Source organism: Nestor notabilis, unplaced genomic scaffold, assembly GCF_000696875.1.
Source record: "Nestor notabilis isolate BGI_N333 unplaced genomic scaffold, ASM69687v1 scaffold31927, whole genome shotgun sequence".
In the NCBI taxonomy this organism is placed as follows: domain Eukaryota; kingdom Metazoa; phylum Chordata; class Aves; order Psittaciformes; family Psittacidae; genus Nestor; species Nestor notabilis.
Window position 1 is genome coordinate 1 of NW_009938342.1, and position 16,446 is coordinate 16,446.

Consider the following 16,446-nt stretch of genomic DNA (forward strand, 5'->3'; position numbering starts at 1 on the left):
GAGGTGGAGGTGCTGGACATCAACGACCACGCACCCACCTTCCCCTGGCAAGAGTATGTGCTGGAGGTGGCCGAGTCCGCCTTACTTGGTGCCCGCTTCCCACTGGAGAGCGCTCAGGATCCTGACATGGGCACCAACTCGGTGCGCACCTACCGCCTCAGCCCCAATGGTTTCTTCTCACTTGAGGTGCAGACGCGCAGTGACACCAGCAAGTTTGCAGAGCTGGTGCTGGAGCGCGCCCTTGACCGCGAGCAGCAACGTGTGCACCAGCTGGTGCTCACCGCTCTTGATGGCGGCGTCCCCGAGCGCTCGGGCACAGCTCACATCCTCATCACAGTACTGGATGCCAACGACAATGTGCCTGTCTTTGATCAGCCCTCGTATGGTGTCAGCCTTCCTGAGGATGCCCCTGCCGGCACGCTGGTCATCCAGCTCAATGCCACTGACATGGATGAGGGTTCCAATGGGGAGATCGAGTATTCCTTCAGTGGGCACGCACCACCACGTGTGCGGGAGCTCTTCCACATAGAGCCTCGGAGTGGGCAGGTGCTGCTGAAGGGCCCTCTGGACTATGAGCGGGCAAGCCTCCATGAGCTCTATGTGCAAGCCAAGGACCGTGGACCCTCGGCTGTGGCTGTGCATTGCCGGGTGCTTGTGCACCTTCTTGATGTGAATGACAATGCACCAGAGGTGACCCTCACCTCTGTGTCGACACCCGTGCTGGAGGATGCCCCACCAGGCACCGTCATTGCTGTCATCAGCATTCTGGACCGGGACTCTGGAGACAACGGGCGTGTGAGCTGTGAGGTCAGCCCTGATGTACCCTTTGAACTCCATTCTTCCTTCCGCAACTACTACACGCTGGTCACCACGCAGGCACTGGACCGGGAAGTTGTGCCCGAGTACAACATAAGCATCACTGCCCGGGACATGGGCTCCCCTGCCCTGCTAACCCACAGCACCCTCACTGTCCCAGTGTCTGATGTGAACGACAACGCCCCACGCTTCCTTCAGCCCTCCTACAGCGTCTATGTGATGGAGAACAACGCACCAGGTGCCTCCATCTGCTCTGTCAGTGCGTTGGACCCTGACTGCCAACAAAACGCCTACCTGTCCTACTCCATTGCTGATGGGCACATCCGTGGCATGCCTGTGGGCACCTATGTGTCTATCAACTCAGACAGTGGGCACATGTATGCCCTGCGCTCCCTTGATTATGAGCAGATCCGCAGCTTCCAGATCCAGGTGCAAGCACAGGATGCGGGTTTCCCCCCACTCAGTGCTAATGTCACCGTCCACATCTTTGTGCTGGACCAGAATGACAATGCTCCAGTCATAGTTTCCCCCATGCCACGCAATGGCTCTGTGGCCACAGAGCTGGTGCCGCGTTCAGCCAGGCCTGGCTACCTTGTGGGCACCGTGTCAGCAGTGGATGCGGATGCAGGGCTGAACTCCCGCCTCTCCTACCAACTCCTCCAGGCCACTGACTTCACCCTCTTCAGCATGGCACCAGACACGGGCGAGCTGCGCACCCTCCGCTCCTTTCTGGAGCAGGATGCGACCCGGCAGCGGCTGGTGGTGCAGGTGCGGGATGGGGGGCAGCCAGCCCTCTCTGCCACCATGTCCCTCCTGCTTTCGGTGGTGGAGACCATGCCTCAGACTCTCTCTGACTTCAGCGAGTTCAGCCTCCCCGAGGAGCCTTCGTCATCCTCTCCACTCACCCTCTACCTCCTTGTCTCCCTGGGCTCTATCTCCTTCACCTTCCTCCTTGCCATCCTCATCCTCACAGCCATTCGGTGTCGTGGAGAGCGGTGCTCCCATGAAGGTGATGGTTGCTCATCACTCTGCTGCCACTGCTGCCTCAGCTCCAGATGCTCCTCCGATGGCCTGAAGACATCCAACCTGACAGCACAGCCCCCTGCAGGGACCACGGCTGCCGCCTGCCTCGACGTGCCTGAAGGTGGCCCCCCAGGCTACTGCTACAAGGTCTGTCTTGGTCCTGAGTCTGCACAGAGTGACTTCATGTTCCTCAAGCCTTGCAGCCCACCCCGGAACAATGAGAAGGACTCTGGGAAGCGCTCCCAGCCAGGCCAGCATCTCCAGGTCTCAAAGCAGGTAACACCATGCCCGTCAGTGCTTACTGGCACTTGACAGGTCCCCCAGCTCCCTTCTTCAGCCTCTGCCATGCCTTTCCCAGAGAATAATGGATGCTTTTGATCAGTGCAGAAATACGGAGCCGTCAGCCAATGGGAAACTCTCACTGAGCTTCCTGACAGGTCTAATTACTGGGGGAAAATCCCTTCCCACCACCTTTTGCACCTATTAGAGGCAATGGAGATGCTCCAGTGCCCTGGGGGATGTAGGATGGTGGGGGTGGCATCATGTAGATGGGCAATTCATGGTGGGACATCCTGAGCATTACTGCTTTCCCTGAGCCAGTGGGGGTCTGCAGGGTCTTGCTGTTGCATCCAGGGCTGGTCCTGGCCCGACCATCACCACTCATGCGCTGGCTGTGCCGGCGGGGAGGAAGTGAGCACTTCAGGGCAGGATTTTGATGTCAACATTTGTTAGGTAGTGAAATGAGGAATGTCTAATTTTCCTGATGAAAGACTCTTTCCGAAACACGATTACAAGGTTGGAGAGTGATGAGGCGTCTAATCCACTTACATTTGACTTTTAATAAAACAACCCTTCCAAGGAGAGCCCAGGACTGGCTGCCAAGAGGTTCTCCCCACACGCCTCCCTGCGCTGCTGGACTCCCTCCTCTAATATATTAATGGGATTTTCCCGTTGTTCCTTGCAACCCCCTCCTGGGATATTGGGTATGCAGCCAATTTCTGCACCTCTCACTGTTTGGTGCCTGAGTCCTGGGCTAAGCTTCCATTGCACCTGCAAAAAAAATCTTTTTAATATTAGCAGGAATAGGAAAAGTCTCTTTCTCTCCCAGAAGGACAGACTTTGGCACTTAAACAGAGAGCAAGCCCCAGACAACCCCAATGCCTCAGGAAGGTCCAGAAGGGAACAAGCTGGTTCAACACTGCCTCAGTTTCCCTAAAATGGGAATGTGCTGCTTACTTCTCCACAAAGGTCATGGGGAAAGAGGAGATGGGGTCCCGCATCCCTCTCTACTGCAGCCTTGTGCTGGCAAGGCTGGGCTGATTAACAGGGTCCCAGTAACCAGCCTTGATTTTCCCTGTGTTTTCCAGATCAAGCAGCCCAACACGGACTGGCTGCCTCCAAGCATGCAGAGACCTGCCCTGAAAAGGTACCAAATCCAGCACGGCAGGAACAGAGGGAGTGGGTGGAAGGGGGATATGGGAACAGGGAGGTTGTCTCCAGCACAGCTTTGAATTGGTCTCTTCTCTTTAGCTCCCAGAGCCTGGAGGATGTGGGGGAAATCCATAAAGCCCTCCAGAAGGAGCACAAGAGGCTGTGCACACTGATGACCCCTGTCTCTGGTTAGTATTGGGGCACTGGGGCTGGGAAGACCAGACTGTCTTGTCACTTGGTGGAGGTGCAGAGGAGGGGGGGACATCCCTGTTCCAAGCAGTGGTAGAGTTTTGTGGGGTGGAAGGGGTGGCCAGATTCCAGAGGGAGGCTGTCGACACATGGCCAATGGGCTTGCACCCTGGGACATGGATGTGACTGTACCACTGAACTATGGAGGTGACCTCTCCTGAGCTGTCTTACGCTCATCTTTCCTCCAGAGTTTCAGAAGGCTTCGGCAGGGACCAACAGCATCTGGACACCCCAGTACAGCCCCTTGTACCCAGGGCACATCTCACCCCTGGATTACCAGCGCAATGTCTACATCCCTGGCACCCCCAATTTGCTTTCCAGCAAGGACGGGCCTCTCTTCCTGGGCCAGGAGAATAAGAACAGCTTCTCCACCTTTGGCAAGCGGAAGAAGACGACAACTTGCTGTGACATGCATGACAACGTGGTTATCAACAACGACCTGAAATAGTGACCAGAGCTGTGCCTGGGTGGCTCTGTCCAAGGCCCTGGGCACCACTGGCGTTATTTCAGCTGCCAGGTCTACCCACAGCAAACAGCTCCCTGAATGGACCACTCAGGACTGGATCTGCTGGGATAGACCTCACCAGACTGTGGGGAAAGGATTTAAGGAGAAAGAGACTAAAAAGTGATGGAGGGGGGCCATTTCTCCCATCTCATCCTGCAGAGCTGTGTTGGCAGCAGGTGCTATTGGGGGTCCATATGACCAGATCTAAGCAAATCTGCCTTGAGTTTACCCATTCCCATGTCCCCTTAGGGACTCTCCATCTCTGTAGACATTGTCACTTGTTTGTCTTGTCTGGCTGTGTGAATGTACTGAGCTGCATGCCTGTATTTCTGTCCCAGTAGGCATGGAAAATGTATGCAGACTAAGCCTGGTTCAGTCAAGCCTGACCATAAATACTGGGGCAGCAACCATTGCTTTGTCCCTGACATCCAGTGGGATGTGTTGCATGTCCAGAGCAACCTTTGGTGTCTGTCTTCTGTGGAAAGTGAATGCAAACCCCAGCCATTATGGGTGCTTCTCTTCAAACCCTGACCCAACTCTTTCTGGGCTGGAGACCCAAAGTCCAGGACACAGCCAGGGTCAAGGACACAGCCAGTCTTTGCTCCAGGAGCAGCAGGGGCTGGAGCCCACACAGGTGGGATGGCAAGAAGAGCTGTTAGCTAAGCAGCTGAGAGATGCACAAGGTGAGGCCTTGCTGGGTAACTCTCTACCTAAAGAAAACATCATCTGAGCAAAACCATCGGAGGAGCTCAGCACAGGTGACATCCTCTTTCCTCCTCCCCTTGCCCTCACCCTCTCCGGTGTCTCTGTTCTCCCCAGGTCCTCAATGCCTGGGGGACCCCCTGCACTGGGGACCCCACCTGCATAGGACAGACATCTCCTACTGTGCCCTGCTTCTCTTTAAGGACTCTAAGCTGGCTGTCAGAAGCTCTCAAGGGCAGGATTCCAGCCCCAGAACAGTCTCTCCCCTGCCCTGACCACCCTACACCTGTCCACCCAGTCTGTCTGCCACCATTGCCAATCACTCCTGTCACGGGACAGTTCATTTCCAATCTGTGCAGAACATGACAGCTCTTTCTCAACCAAGTTTGCTTCACAATGTCTGATTTGTACCAATAAATTGTATTTTAATAGCTCACCCTGGCTCCTGGCTGTCCCTGAGCTGCACATGACAGCCGGAATTGCTGCTCAGCTCATGGAGCAGAGCTCTTGGCTCCAGGAGACATGTGTGTCCTTCTGGCCTCCTTAGCTGCTGGAGCAGCTCAGGAGAGCTCACTTTATTCATTTTATCTGGATCCTGGGAGCTCAAGGTCACCTTTTCCTGGACTCAGGAATGCTTTGGGGTTACGGCCAGGAGGAGCCATGTGCTGGAGATGTCGCATAGCTCCTTGCTGCATGCTCCAGCTTGGGAAGAGACACTGCAGGGATTTGCACCAAGGGGTCTAAACTGCTGGGGAGAGGGGCTGGATCTGGCAGTAATGGCTTGTGTTATTGTGCATTGCTTTCCATGGTTCATTTATGCTTTCCCGTGGACACTTGCCACCCACCAGCTTGCCTCAGGAGTCACAAAGATAACCTGAGTGTCTGCCAGATGCATGGATCAACTGCCTGGGAATAGGTAAACCTGGATCTGCTGGTGGGATGGCTGTTGATGTGGGAAGCAGTTCACCTTTGGATGAAGTCCCGAGACAGCAATGCCATATCTGTCCTTCTCATACCCCTTGCTTGCTCAGTGGCTGGCTTGGGGAAGCTGCAATGCAGCTTTTGGGATTAACCCAGAAAAGTCCTTGTCCTCAAGTGGGTAAGATGCTCTTTAGTGGAAGCAGGGGGCAGGGAATGCTCAGAGGGGCCCCATGAGAGTCAGGAACCCTAGAGGACAGTGCTTTGGACATGAAAGGGACCTGGCTGCTTCTGGTGACTTCAGTCCCAGTTCACATCTGCCTGACTGTGAGTAGATGAAATATCCCTGTTCCAATTAGACAGTAGGATGAAGGATTTTATGCTGCTGAATTCATTCTTCAATGGTCTTTACAGAGTGTTAAGGGTAAGAAAAGAACCCTAAACAGACCTTTGTATCGCATTAGCCTGTTTCACTGCTTCAAAAGAACAAAATTACGTAAAGTGATACAATAAAATTAATAACAGCCTCAAGAAGTAATAAAAACATCAAATGGACCTGACTCCCTGTGGGGCAGCAAGCATCTCCCTCTCCCAGCTCAGCTCCAGCAGTATCTTCCCTGCCATTTTCAAATGGTGCTGGTCAGGCACTAGTGGAGGGCTGCGTCCCCTCCAGCAAGCCCACAGGGACTTAGCAACAGGCATTTGAAAATGATGCTTTACATTCCTGTCTTTGGAAATTCATGGGGTTGAGCAACCAAATGCCCAGCTTTTGCTACCTCCCTGTGAGTGTGTCACTCTCCAGTGTGTTTTCTTGGTATTTTTTAACCCCTACTACTAAGGCTCAACTGACACCCAGTAAGTAAATTGCTCCCTCTCCATTACTCCTGGCCATCCTCAGCACAGTGGATGAGATAGGTATACACACATGTCTGCGCCTCTTGCTGATCTCCAGGTTTACATGTTCAGGACAGGCCTCTTCCAAAAGGAACTTCAGGGTCAACAGAGCATCCAGCACATGTCCCAGCACCCCACATTCCCCAAGGATCTTCTTCTGCATAGTTGAAGGAAATCCTGCACTGACAAGAGCTCAGTTTCAATCTTTCTTCTCTATCAACATATTGATAAAAAAGAGAATAAGAAGGGACTTGCCTCTGGGAAGAGAGCACTTGCTTAAACCTAATTCAACCACACTACTATCCCTTCTTCAAAGGGCACGCCTGGTCAGAATCATCCATCTAATAGATGAGATCTCCTTTGAAGATCTCCCACAGGGACAGGGTGTCATTAAAAATGCAAGGTCTTTGCCCTACAACCAGTTATTTTTACAACTCTTTCTCTGCTTACACTCCTACACAGTTCATGAGCATTAGCGCTTGGTTTCTGTAGTGTGGTAATGCACTGGGCGTGAGGGCTGCTTTTGAGACGTACTCAACAGAATGCTGTCTATATGCCCCTGTTATACATTCCAGCTCTCTCAGAGATCCAGAGGCAAATCTGGCTTTCAGGGACCTCCTAGCCAGCTTGAGATTTGCTTCTGCAATAGTGGAAAAGCTGCCATGTGCTGCAGTTGGCTGCAAAATGCTGCAGGCCATGCTAGGCAAGCACATAGTGCTTCTGGGCACCAGCATAAAGAGGGCTTTTTTGTGCTCTTCCTATTGCTGAATAGATCCTTTGGGTGGAAACATTACTTGTAGCTCTGTAATGACTCGAAAGTGTACACCAGAGAGACAGAATGAATGCAGAGGTAGAGAGGAAAGAGGCCAGAGAGGAGGGGCTGGTGCTCAGCTCTACTCTGGTCTGCCATGGAGTCAAGGGAAATCCCCAGGAAACCTTAGTGGGGACACAGCACCCTGAACACGGTCAGGTTAGACTGGGTAGAGCCATGGATACAGGTGGTCTCAGGTCCCCAGGGGGGTCAGTGTCAGCAGGACAGAGCAATGGGGGACCAGTGGGAGTCTGCACACTGACCTTGGTGGGTTCTGTATCCAGCCCAAAGTCTGTGACACTCAGTGGCTAATTACAGCCTCCAAAGACGCAAGGACTTTGTTTTCTTCTCTTCTCACTTGAAGCTGATGCTGGAACGAACACACCTTGATTTAGCCAAGACTGGGTCAAGATCCATCCTAGTTTCTTTTCAAATTGCCTCAGCATCTTAAATATCTCCCTGGCCTGACCCTGCAGAGCAGCCTCCTGTTAGTGGATGGACCCCCTCCTCCTGCTTTCTTTTTAATCTCAGTAGATGTTTTGTAGAAATAAATATCCTTTAGGTTTTCTCATAATAATTTAGCCTCTACCACACTGACAAACAGTCTGCATGATTGTCATGTGCTGATTTTCTCTGCTCTTTTGCACCTTTTCTGTTTTTTATTGCTCTGAAAACCTCAGCTGCCAGCTCCTCCACAGAGAACAGATGAAAAAACAGGCCTGGGCTAAGTGAAGCTTTTGCCTCCCCACTTTGCCTGTAGTGTGTTTTTAATCTAAGTGGTGGAAATGTCACTGACTCTGTTTGCAGCATTCTCTCGAGTGGAATTGATGCTTCTTGTTAGTGATAATATGACTTAATCAGCTTAATTATGGTGAGACATAAGTAGACACCTTTGTGTATTGAATAACTTATGACCTACTGGACCAAAAAGCACGAATGAAGGCTTGGAAAATAAATTAAACATGACCCCTAGTGCAGTCTGCACTTTGACTAACGATTCATCTCCCATGAAATTCAATGATTTACAAACCTTACATTTGAATAAGTGATACATTTCTTGCATGTTTTAAACAATAGCAGTGACTTTGATTTCAGCATTTGGAATTCCACGTGTTTCTCTGATGCTGGGAAGCAGGGCAAACAAGTTCATGGTAAACGGATTGAAAAATAAAGCATTTGTGCAGTCAGCTATCAGAAAGACATCCAGAGGATCTGCAGGCATTTGTGATATTTATTTCAATTCATTGCCAGGGATATCTGCAACAACAGGTGAAAAAATGCATTGGAAGACATGAAGAGAGAGCAAAGATTTCCAGAAGGGTCACTAATGTCATCAAATCAAATCCATTCATTTTAGTAATGTCTGCAACAGAAAATGCCATTAAATAGCTCCAGAAATGTCTTATCATATATTTTGTCTGCACAGAAAAGAAATCATACAAAGGAAAGAGAAGCAGGAAAAGCAAGAAAATTATTATGAGTATTAGCAGGGTTTCTAATAGGCCAGGATGTAGAGACTCTGTGATAGCAGGCTGCGTGTGAAGTAGAAAAATTGGGGTTAAATTGCTGTGTGAACCCAGAGAAAAGATGAGCTGTCTGAATTCATTCTATTCTGTTGCAATGAGTCACTGAATTTCTGTGTCCAAATCTTACCCTAAAAAGCACTGGAGTTCATCATGGTGCAAACAATAAAGCAGATCTCTACACAGGGATTTTTTGCAGCCTAAGTCTACCTGAAATTCAGAGGTTAAACTAGTTTAGACTCCAGCATCACAGGGAAGCCTGACCGGTTTGATGAGTCTCCTCTGAAGTCCATGTCCATATTTCTTGGTATTTTAACAGAATGGGGGGTATGTGTGTATATGTGTGTGTGTGTTTTTACTGCCAATGGTGAGGGCTGAGGGCTTAATATTTCTATCAAAGGCTGCTGCTCTTTTGCAGCCAGTTTATCACTGCACTTGCTCTGCAGTTGTTCAGTCTGTATTGACAAAATCTCCAAATCCCCCCCAGTACAGATGGAGCATATTCACACCAGTATATAAACATAAGGGGTTTGACCAGGGGCTGAATCCCCTCTGTAGGATCCCTGTTGTCCCCAGTTTCCTCCTTGATCTTCCTTTAATGTCATTTACCAGAAGTGGAGATAAAGCCCTCTGTGCACAGCGCCTGTCTGTCAGTGGCTTTTTATCAGAGACCAGAGGAACAGATTTGCTATTTGTTTTGAGTCTCCTCTAGAAGGCCAAACTTCAGGAATGTAATCCTGAAAATCCTGAAAGTCATTCTTAAATCTAAAGTGTATTTTTTCTGTTGCCAGGAAATGCAATTTTATATTCAGTTTTCTTACCTAACCATGTTTTCTTCCTTTTCATTTCCCCTGCAAAATAGTCTGGTAGCTGCCCCAGCATGTGAGGACATCTACAGGTGGGGTTGAATCCTTTTCCCATGTTACCCAGGAGTTCTCTTGGCTGGTTGTGCCACATGACATGAGCTATTTGACTCCCTTAATGCCTATCCAATGGTGTTTACCATGATGGTCATATTCCTCTCATATCTGAACAGCCTTTGCCATGCCCATCCTGTTGCTGTGGGGTTCACCCTCATTCACTCTTTTCTGACTCTCTTTTGGCTCGAGTTTTATATCTCCTATAGTTTCCGAGTGAGGTTAGATCAAATCTGACCCTGCTTGGAGCAGAAGGTTGACCCAATCACTTCCAGGTATTTCTTTCAGTCTCAGTCATCATGTGAATCCATGAAGATCCCATGCTGCAACCTTCAAATCACTGGTGCAATTGTGCCCCCTCCATGTTACTCACATGATGCACAACACCAGCAGGATGAAACCATCCTACCTGCTATGCTTGTGTCTACTGAGCCATCTTGTGTGTAGCCTTGTGGTGTCTGAAAACCAGGGTGGATCTATGCAGGGTACCACAGCTGACCAGCAAGACACTTCCAATCTTACAAGGGAGCAGCTAGAAGATCATTTCTGGTCCTCCTATTATGGAGACCAACAGGGACAAGTTACAGACTGTTTGAATGTTATACCTTCTTTAAAAAGTTAACAAATAAACTAAAAACTTGGATCTGAGCTGAAGGGACAAATTACAGTACAGAGCCTGGGAACACAGTGGGGACCTTCAAGTCTTTTCCCAAGCCTTTCTGTCTAGTAAAACACTGTCTGTCTGCTGAAGGAATGAGGAAGGAAGACCACTCTGAAAGCCACTTGTGAAAAGCTTGATGCTGTTAGCATGGAGAATTTTCTTCACAAAGGACCTCTATATGCAAATGGAAAATGGAGACGGTGTGAGAAATGAACCCAGCAAAAAAATCATGGAGGTTTTTTTGCTGCTTGCAGGTTGAAATTCAGTGAAAAACAAGGAGAGGGAGAGTGGGGGGAGAGAAAAATGAAACAGCCTCCTCTCTGCATAGATTGCATTGCTGGAGAAGCTCTGAATCTTGCAAGGCAGAACAATTGTCTGCTCAGAGGTTCCTTCCCCAGGGACTTTGCCTGGGATAGTTTCATTCATTTATCCCTGACTCCTGACATCTGCATAACACACTTGCAGAGAGAGTTATTAGTTTAATTTTCTTGTGAATTACAACAGAGGCAAAGAGAATTAGAAAAGACTTTTTTATTATTATTATTATTATCATTCCTTTTTGTTTTCCAGTTGAGAGATTGTAAATTAGGCCATTCATCCTGCTAACATCAGTAGGGACCCAAACCCAAGCCTTTCTGGGGTAATTGGTTTCTGATGAGCAATCACTTGTAAAACCAATAGCAAAGGCAAGAAGTGAAATATAAATTCTCCCTTTACATGCTGAGCTTTTCATTAGGATTGCATGTCTGGTTTCTTTCTGGGATTTAGTGGAAAAACCAAAAAGTGGTAAACAAGGCAGTGGGCTAAGCCTGACAAGGAGTTTGTATTAGCAGAAAACTGGGAGAAGAGCATTGCCCAATGCCTTTGGGAAGAAATAAAGCAGCTGCAGAATTCCTCAAGCTACAGTTTTCTAGGGAGCCATTTGGCCAAACTGAGGCCTTGGGCAGGAACCTGAAACAGCAAATCTTCTCACAAGCATGTGTTTTCATGTGGGACAGCCTGAGTGTGCTTCTGTCTAGCAGAAACCAAAATGTTGAGGAAAGAAACAAAAACCTAAGACATCAGGGGCAGTTGTCTATGCTGCAACTCTAAGCAGAGTGGCTAATGGAAATTTGCAATCCCTTGTATCCTGCAGTTTGCAAAATGTAGTGGACCATGTTGTCTGAATTTGTACAAGGGCTGAGACAGTGAGTCAGGCTCCAGTTCTCTTTTTATTTCCCAGTTCCAAGTGAGAAGGCTGCTCATCAGCACCAGCTTTTGTTTCCCTGATGAACGTCACAGTGCTTAAGGCTTGATTTATTTATTTATTTTTGAGGCAAATTAAGCATCAATGTAGGTGCAGCTTTCAGTGGTTTCTAGGTTGGTGTTGTGGGGCTGCCATTCATTGGCTTAACTGGATTGCTTGCTGGTTTATGGGAGGGTTTTTACCCAGTTAATCTTTTGGCACACATGCAGCTGGTTGTTGCCTTAAAGATGAGTAGAGAACAGCAGGCTTGACAACGACAGAACATTTTTAAGTTCATGTACACAGAAAAGCTTCCAAAACAAGAATGGTGCAGACATATCTCTAACAAAACAAACCAAGCAAAACTCATCAAACAAATCCACTTTTTCAGCTTCCAAATGATGAAAGCTGATCCCAAGGAAACCAATGTGGAGTAAAATCACTGACTGGACTCAGTCCTGAGCAACCTGCTTTGAGCAGAGGAGAGTAGACCAGATGTTGTCCAGAGATATCTTCCAAACACGATTCTGTGATCACAGCTTTTTCCTTTCCTTAACCCCCCGAAATAAGGACCTGTTGCTGTGGCCACAGCAAGAAAGGAGACAATTTGGACATTTCAATATTTGCATCACATTTGCTTACAACATACAGCTCAGTGCAATATCCTGCACACTTATCAAGCAAACCAGTTTCTGTTTCTCCCATTTAGAGCCAGGCTTTCCAGGAGCCTCATAAACCCTGGATGCACCCTGTACTAACTGTGCCTTGTTATTGGTCACACACCAGCCAGGCTCTGCCGACTGCCTTGGCTTTTTGGCCTCCTACCTCAAACATGAGGAAATCTTGTCATTTTGGTACTGCTTGAGCAGAAGCAAGTGTCTTTCCATGACAAAGCCCAGGATCAATCACTTAAGCTTAAACACTGGAAGTTAGGGGGATATAAGGCATTGAGAAATGAAGAGGTTTTCATTAACTGTGGTGTTACTTAGGAGAGGTGGAAGAGGAACAGCTGATCCCAGCAATTTTCCAAACTGCCCAAGCCTCTGGAATCATTGATAATGATTAAGCCCCTTCTGCCTGCAGTGTGGGCAGAGGTTTGTACTGGATTTTTACCTTGGAGAGAACTTGTGCCTTCCCGTCAAACTGTGCAAGCACAAACCCCATGGCCTGAACCTGCAGCCTCACCACTACCGGTACCTCATCTCTAAAACCTGTACAGGCAGAAGCAGAGTCTGCAGGTAATGATCTTTCTTTCCTACTTTGAATAGCTGGTTCCCCACCTCCTTCTGTCTTCCCCAAACATTCCCACATGCCCTTGCTCTGGGGAGAGCTGAAGTCCCCAGCTGAGTTCTCTTCTGCACATGTATATGGCTCATCTTTCAGAGTACACTCCCATTTTGTCTTTATGGATGTGTCTGTCCTCCAGGCGATGAACAGTGTAGCTGAGCCTTTCACTCTCAAGGGTGGAAAAAGGAGGAAAATGGAGGAAGTGAATCCTTCTGGCATTTTTTTTGTCTGTTTATTTTGTTACAAGGTTTTACATTGCAACTTTGTTCTTTTGCATAGGCCTTGTATTTCTCTTCTTTTTTTTTGAGTTTATTAATGAGGAGGTTGGGACCAAAGAATAGCAACAGCTCACACATTGCACATTCCTTTAAAATGTGAGTGCTATTTAAAAAGATTTACTCACCGTGGCAACAATTTGTCAAAGGCACAAAGTGGTGATTGAAAAAGATTTACCCACCCAGAAAGCAATTTTGATGCTGTTGAGGGTTTTGCTTATTCTCTGCTTTATTCTGTGACCTGGCCTAGGAAACTCATCGGAAATGTTATGTGCTTGGGAGGTCTGTGAAAGAGAAAAGCAGATGGCACTCTGGACCTGCACAGCTGGTGTGCAGCAAAGGAAAGTGAAAGAAAAAGCACCATGGTGGGAAATCTGTCTGATTTAACAGCCTATATAAAAAAAATTTCTGCCATAGAATAATATTTGTAGATGTTGTTACAGAAAGAAGGAAGAAGGGCAGAGCAATTAAAACTGGATAAAATAACCACTATCTGACCAGGAACCCTGTACCACTGGTGAAATTTCCCTCAATTCCCTTTCTGGTGGACATTTAAGGGAATCTGTGCTACTAGGGATAGGAAAGAAAATTGCAGTGGAAGCAGGGTGCAAGGTATTACATGGTTTCCACCTGAAACTGCAAAGATCTCAGTCTCTGACAGCCCCCAGCCCCCCTTCACATCATGCTCACTGGGCACCTTAAGACAACATCTCCAGCTTTTGCATCCTGATTCTCCTTTCTGCGGCATCATTTCATGCAATTTTCCCTACTGCTGCAGAGCAAGGAGGAAGGAATTCTTTCTCCTGCACCTTCATCATTCTAAAACATTATTTACAGAGGCTGAAATGAAGAAAACTCACCCCTGTGCTAAATCTGTTGGGCATAGGGAGCATGGTGGAGGCACGGAAGTGGAATTATATTGCAAATGTCAGGGGCTATGAAAAATGTAAGAGACTTTAATATTCTTCTGCTGTTATTGCTGAGAGTGTCTCTCACCTGCACTCACAGAAAGTGAAGTGCCTTTTACCAAGCTCAGAGGCCACTGAGCAGAAAAAGATTCTTATTTGTATTTTAACACTGCACTACGGATTGCATCCTAATAATAAATTCCCTTTCCCTCTAAACTCTTATTGTAACAGAATCACAGAATGGTTTAGGTTGGAAGGGACTTCTAGAAACGATCTAGTTCAAACCCCCTGCCAAGGCAGGGCTACCCAGAGCAGATTACACAGGAATGTATCCAGGTGGGTTAATTTTAATTAAATTCTTAATTAACTTTCAGCTTGAAGACTTCATTTAAACCCTCAACCATGAGAGTTAACCCTTCTATCATGCCCCCTCAAGCTTCAGCCCCAGTATCCTGTTACTTATACCTTATGAGTGAATTCTATGTTCCAATTTATAACTACAGCCCTAGCCTTCCGTGATACCTAGCTGGTGCTGAGACAGTCACTTGAATACTGCTCTGAAGATGTAAAACATTAACGATGCATCTCTCCATAGCTCACTTTCCCGTGGGGTTGTGTTTCAAGGTAAGTGGTTTGCATAAGACCCCTCAGAGACCTGCATTTAGTTTATTCAGTAGTATAAACAACCTGCTGCTTTTGTGCTTCTCCCTACAGAGCAAAGAAAAAAACATTTTATACATTAAAATTGAACGTAGAGTTGCTAAAAGGTCTGTGATGGGTTTTTCTGGAGCTCAGACCGTCTTATCTAATTCTGAGTGGGGTCTTGAAGGGCATAAGCAATTTCTCCCTTTTCATCCCACTCTCTCTTAAGACCCGGGGTCCGGTGGGGGATATGGGGTCACCGGCCCCCAGCTCTGCCTGTCTCGCTGCCCAAGGCTGGAGGAGTTCCTGCCGAGAGCAGTATCGGTTTTCTTCACGGGGTTGTTTTCATTTCACTTCGATACAGCAATCCCCACGGTTCAAAAATCAGCTCCGAGAGGCGGAACCTGACTCTCCGCAACCCAATTAGCATAATCCTTGGAAGTAAAGGGCTTAAATCTCGTCTCCTGTTGTTTTACCAGGAGTCACGGCATGACGCTACCTGCCAGGCACTGGCGAGGCCGGCTGCTAACGGGCCCCAAAAAAACGCCGGCGGAGAGTAGCACCGGAGCCCCTCGACGGCTCGCCCGTGCTGTGCCCGCGGGAGCCGCGGTGGTGGTTCTCCTGGGACACGGGGTCTGCAGGGGAGCGAACCAAGGCTGGACCAGAACTTGTTCAGTCCCAGACGCTCAAAGGCAGGAACGGGGCTTGGGGGAACGGAGATTAATTTCATCTTTTCCCTCCTTGCCGTGAGGCAGATTCTGGTAAGGCACAAAGAGGAGCGGTGAAAGATAAATGAACAGCTCCCCCACGCCGGGATTTGAGCAATCAGGAAATATAGTCTGAGCTGGAAAGTGCCCGAGCATCTGTTGTGTTATTAATAAATTGTATGCAATCTGTCCAGGATGAACCTCGGGATGGAGAGGAACCATCTGCTCCCGAGCGGTAGCTTTAATGGTGTCTGGGGAATGAACTTAGTGGATGAAAGGCAATGAGATCGGTCAGGCGGGTTGCCAGAGCGCTGCTCTGGGCACAGCTTTCCCAGGGCAGGACAACATGAGGGTTCCCTCCACCCCCGAACAGGACCCCTCACGGATGCGCAGAGAACTGGGATTCAGGCCGAACGTGGGCATCATCTCTCCGGCCTCACAGGCTCTGTCAGCTCTCGGGGAACTTGTGCTCTCTTTCGAGATCCCTTTCAGAAACCAAAGGGTCTTGGGCCAGGGACAGCCCCACTCCCAGAGGCTGCCTTGTGACGCAAGGATGCCTTTATTTCCGCCCGCCTTTCCTCTTGGTCAGTGCTAATTGCTGCTCATAAATACTATTTTCCACCTTTTATCCTCTAACGGTGCTAACTGAGGAATGCTGGGGCATGGAAGGGTTATCATTGGAGCACGGGGTGAATAGCCAAAATGTTTATTGCTGGCGGACATCTCCGCCTCATCGCAGGGATACGAAGCTGTGCCAGCGGTCATTCCGTCCCTTAGGAAGAACCCAGGACGATGCCCCCGAAACACGTGAGAAAGCCCGGACTTCCATACACTCCACCAGGACGAACTCCAGCCTAAATCCAGGCCAGGGGAGAACGGAACCTAGAGCGACAGGGAAAAGCGGCAGAAAAGGAAAGCGCGCAGGCGCTGCTGGGCGGAGCGTGCAGATGGA

The 16,446-nt window shown here is 48.6% G+C and overlaps 1 protein-coding gene across 1 annotated transcript; it reads left to right on the plus strand.

Moving 5' to 3' along the window:
* Nucleotides 1-3: 3 nt before the first annotated feature.
* On the plus strand, nucleotides 4-3,967 carry PCDH10 (protocadherin 10; the record flags this gene model as incomplete). The annotated part of the gene is made up of 4 exons (XM_010019268.1): nucleotides 4-2,115; nucleotides 3,207-3,265; nucleotides 3,370-3,458; nucleotides 3,708-3,967. Coding segments are annotated over 4 exons (2,520 nt in total), but the record flags the coding sequence as incomplete, so codon positions are not given.
* Nucleotides 3,968-16,446: the final 12,479 nt, after the last annotated feature.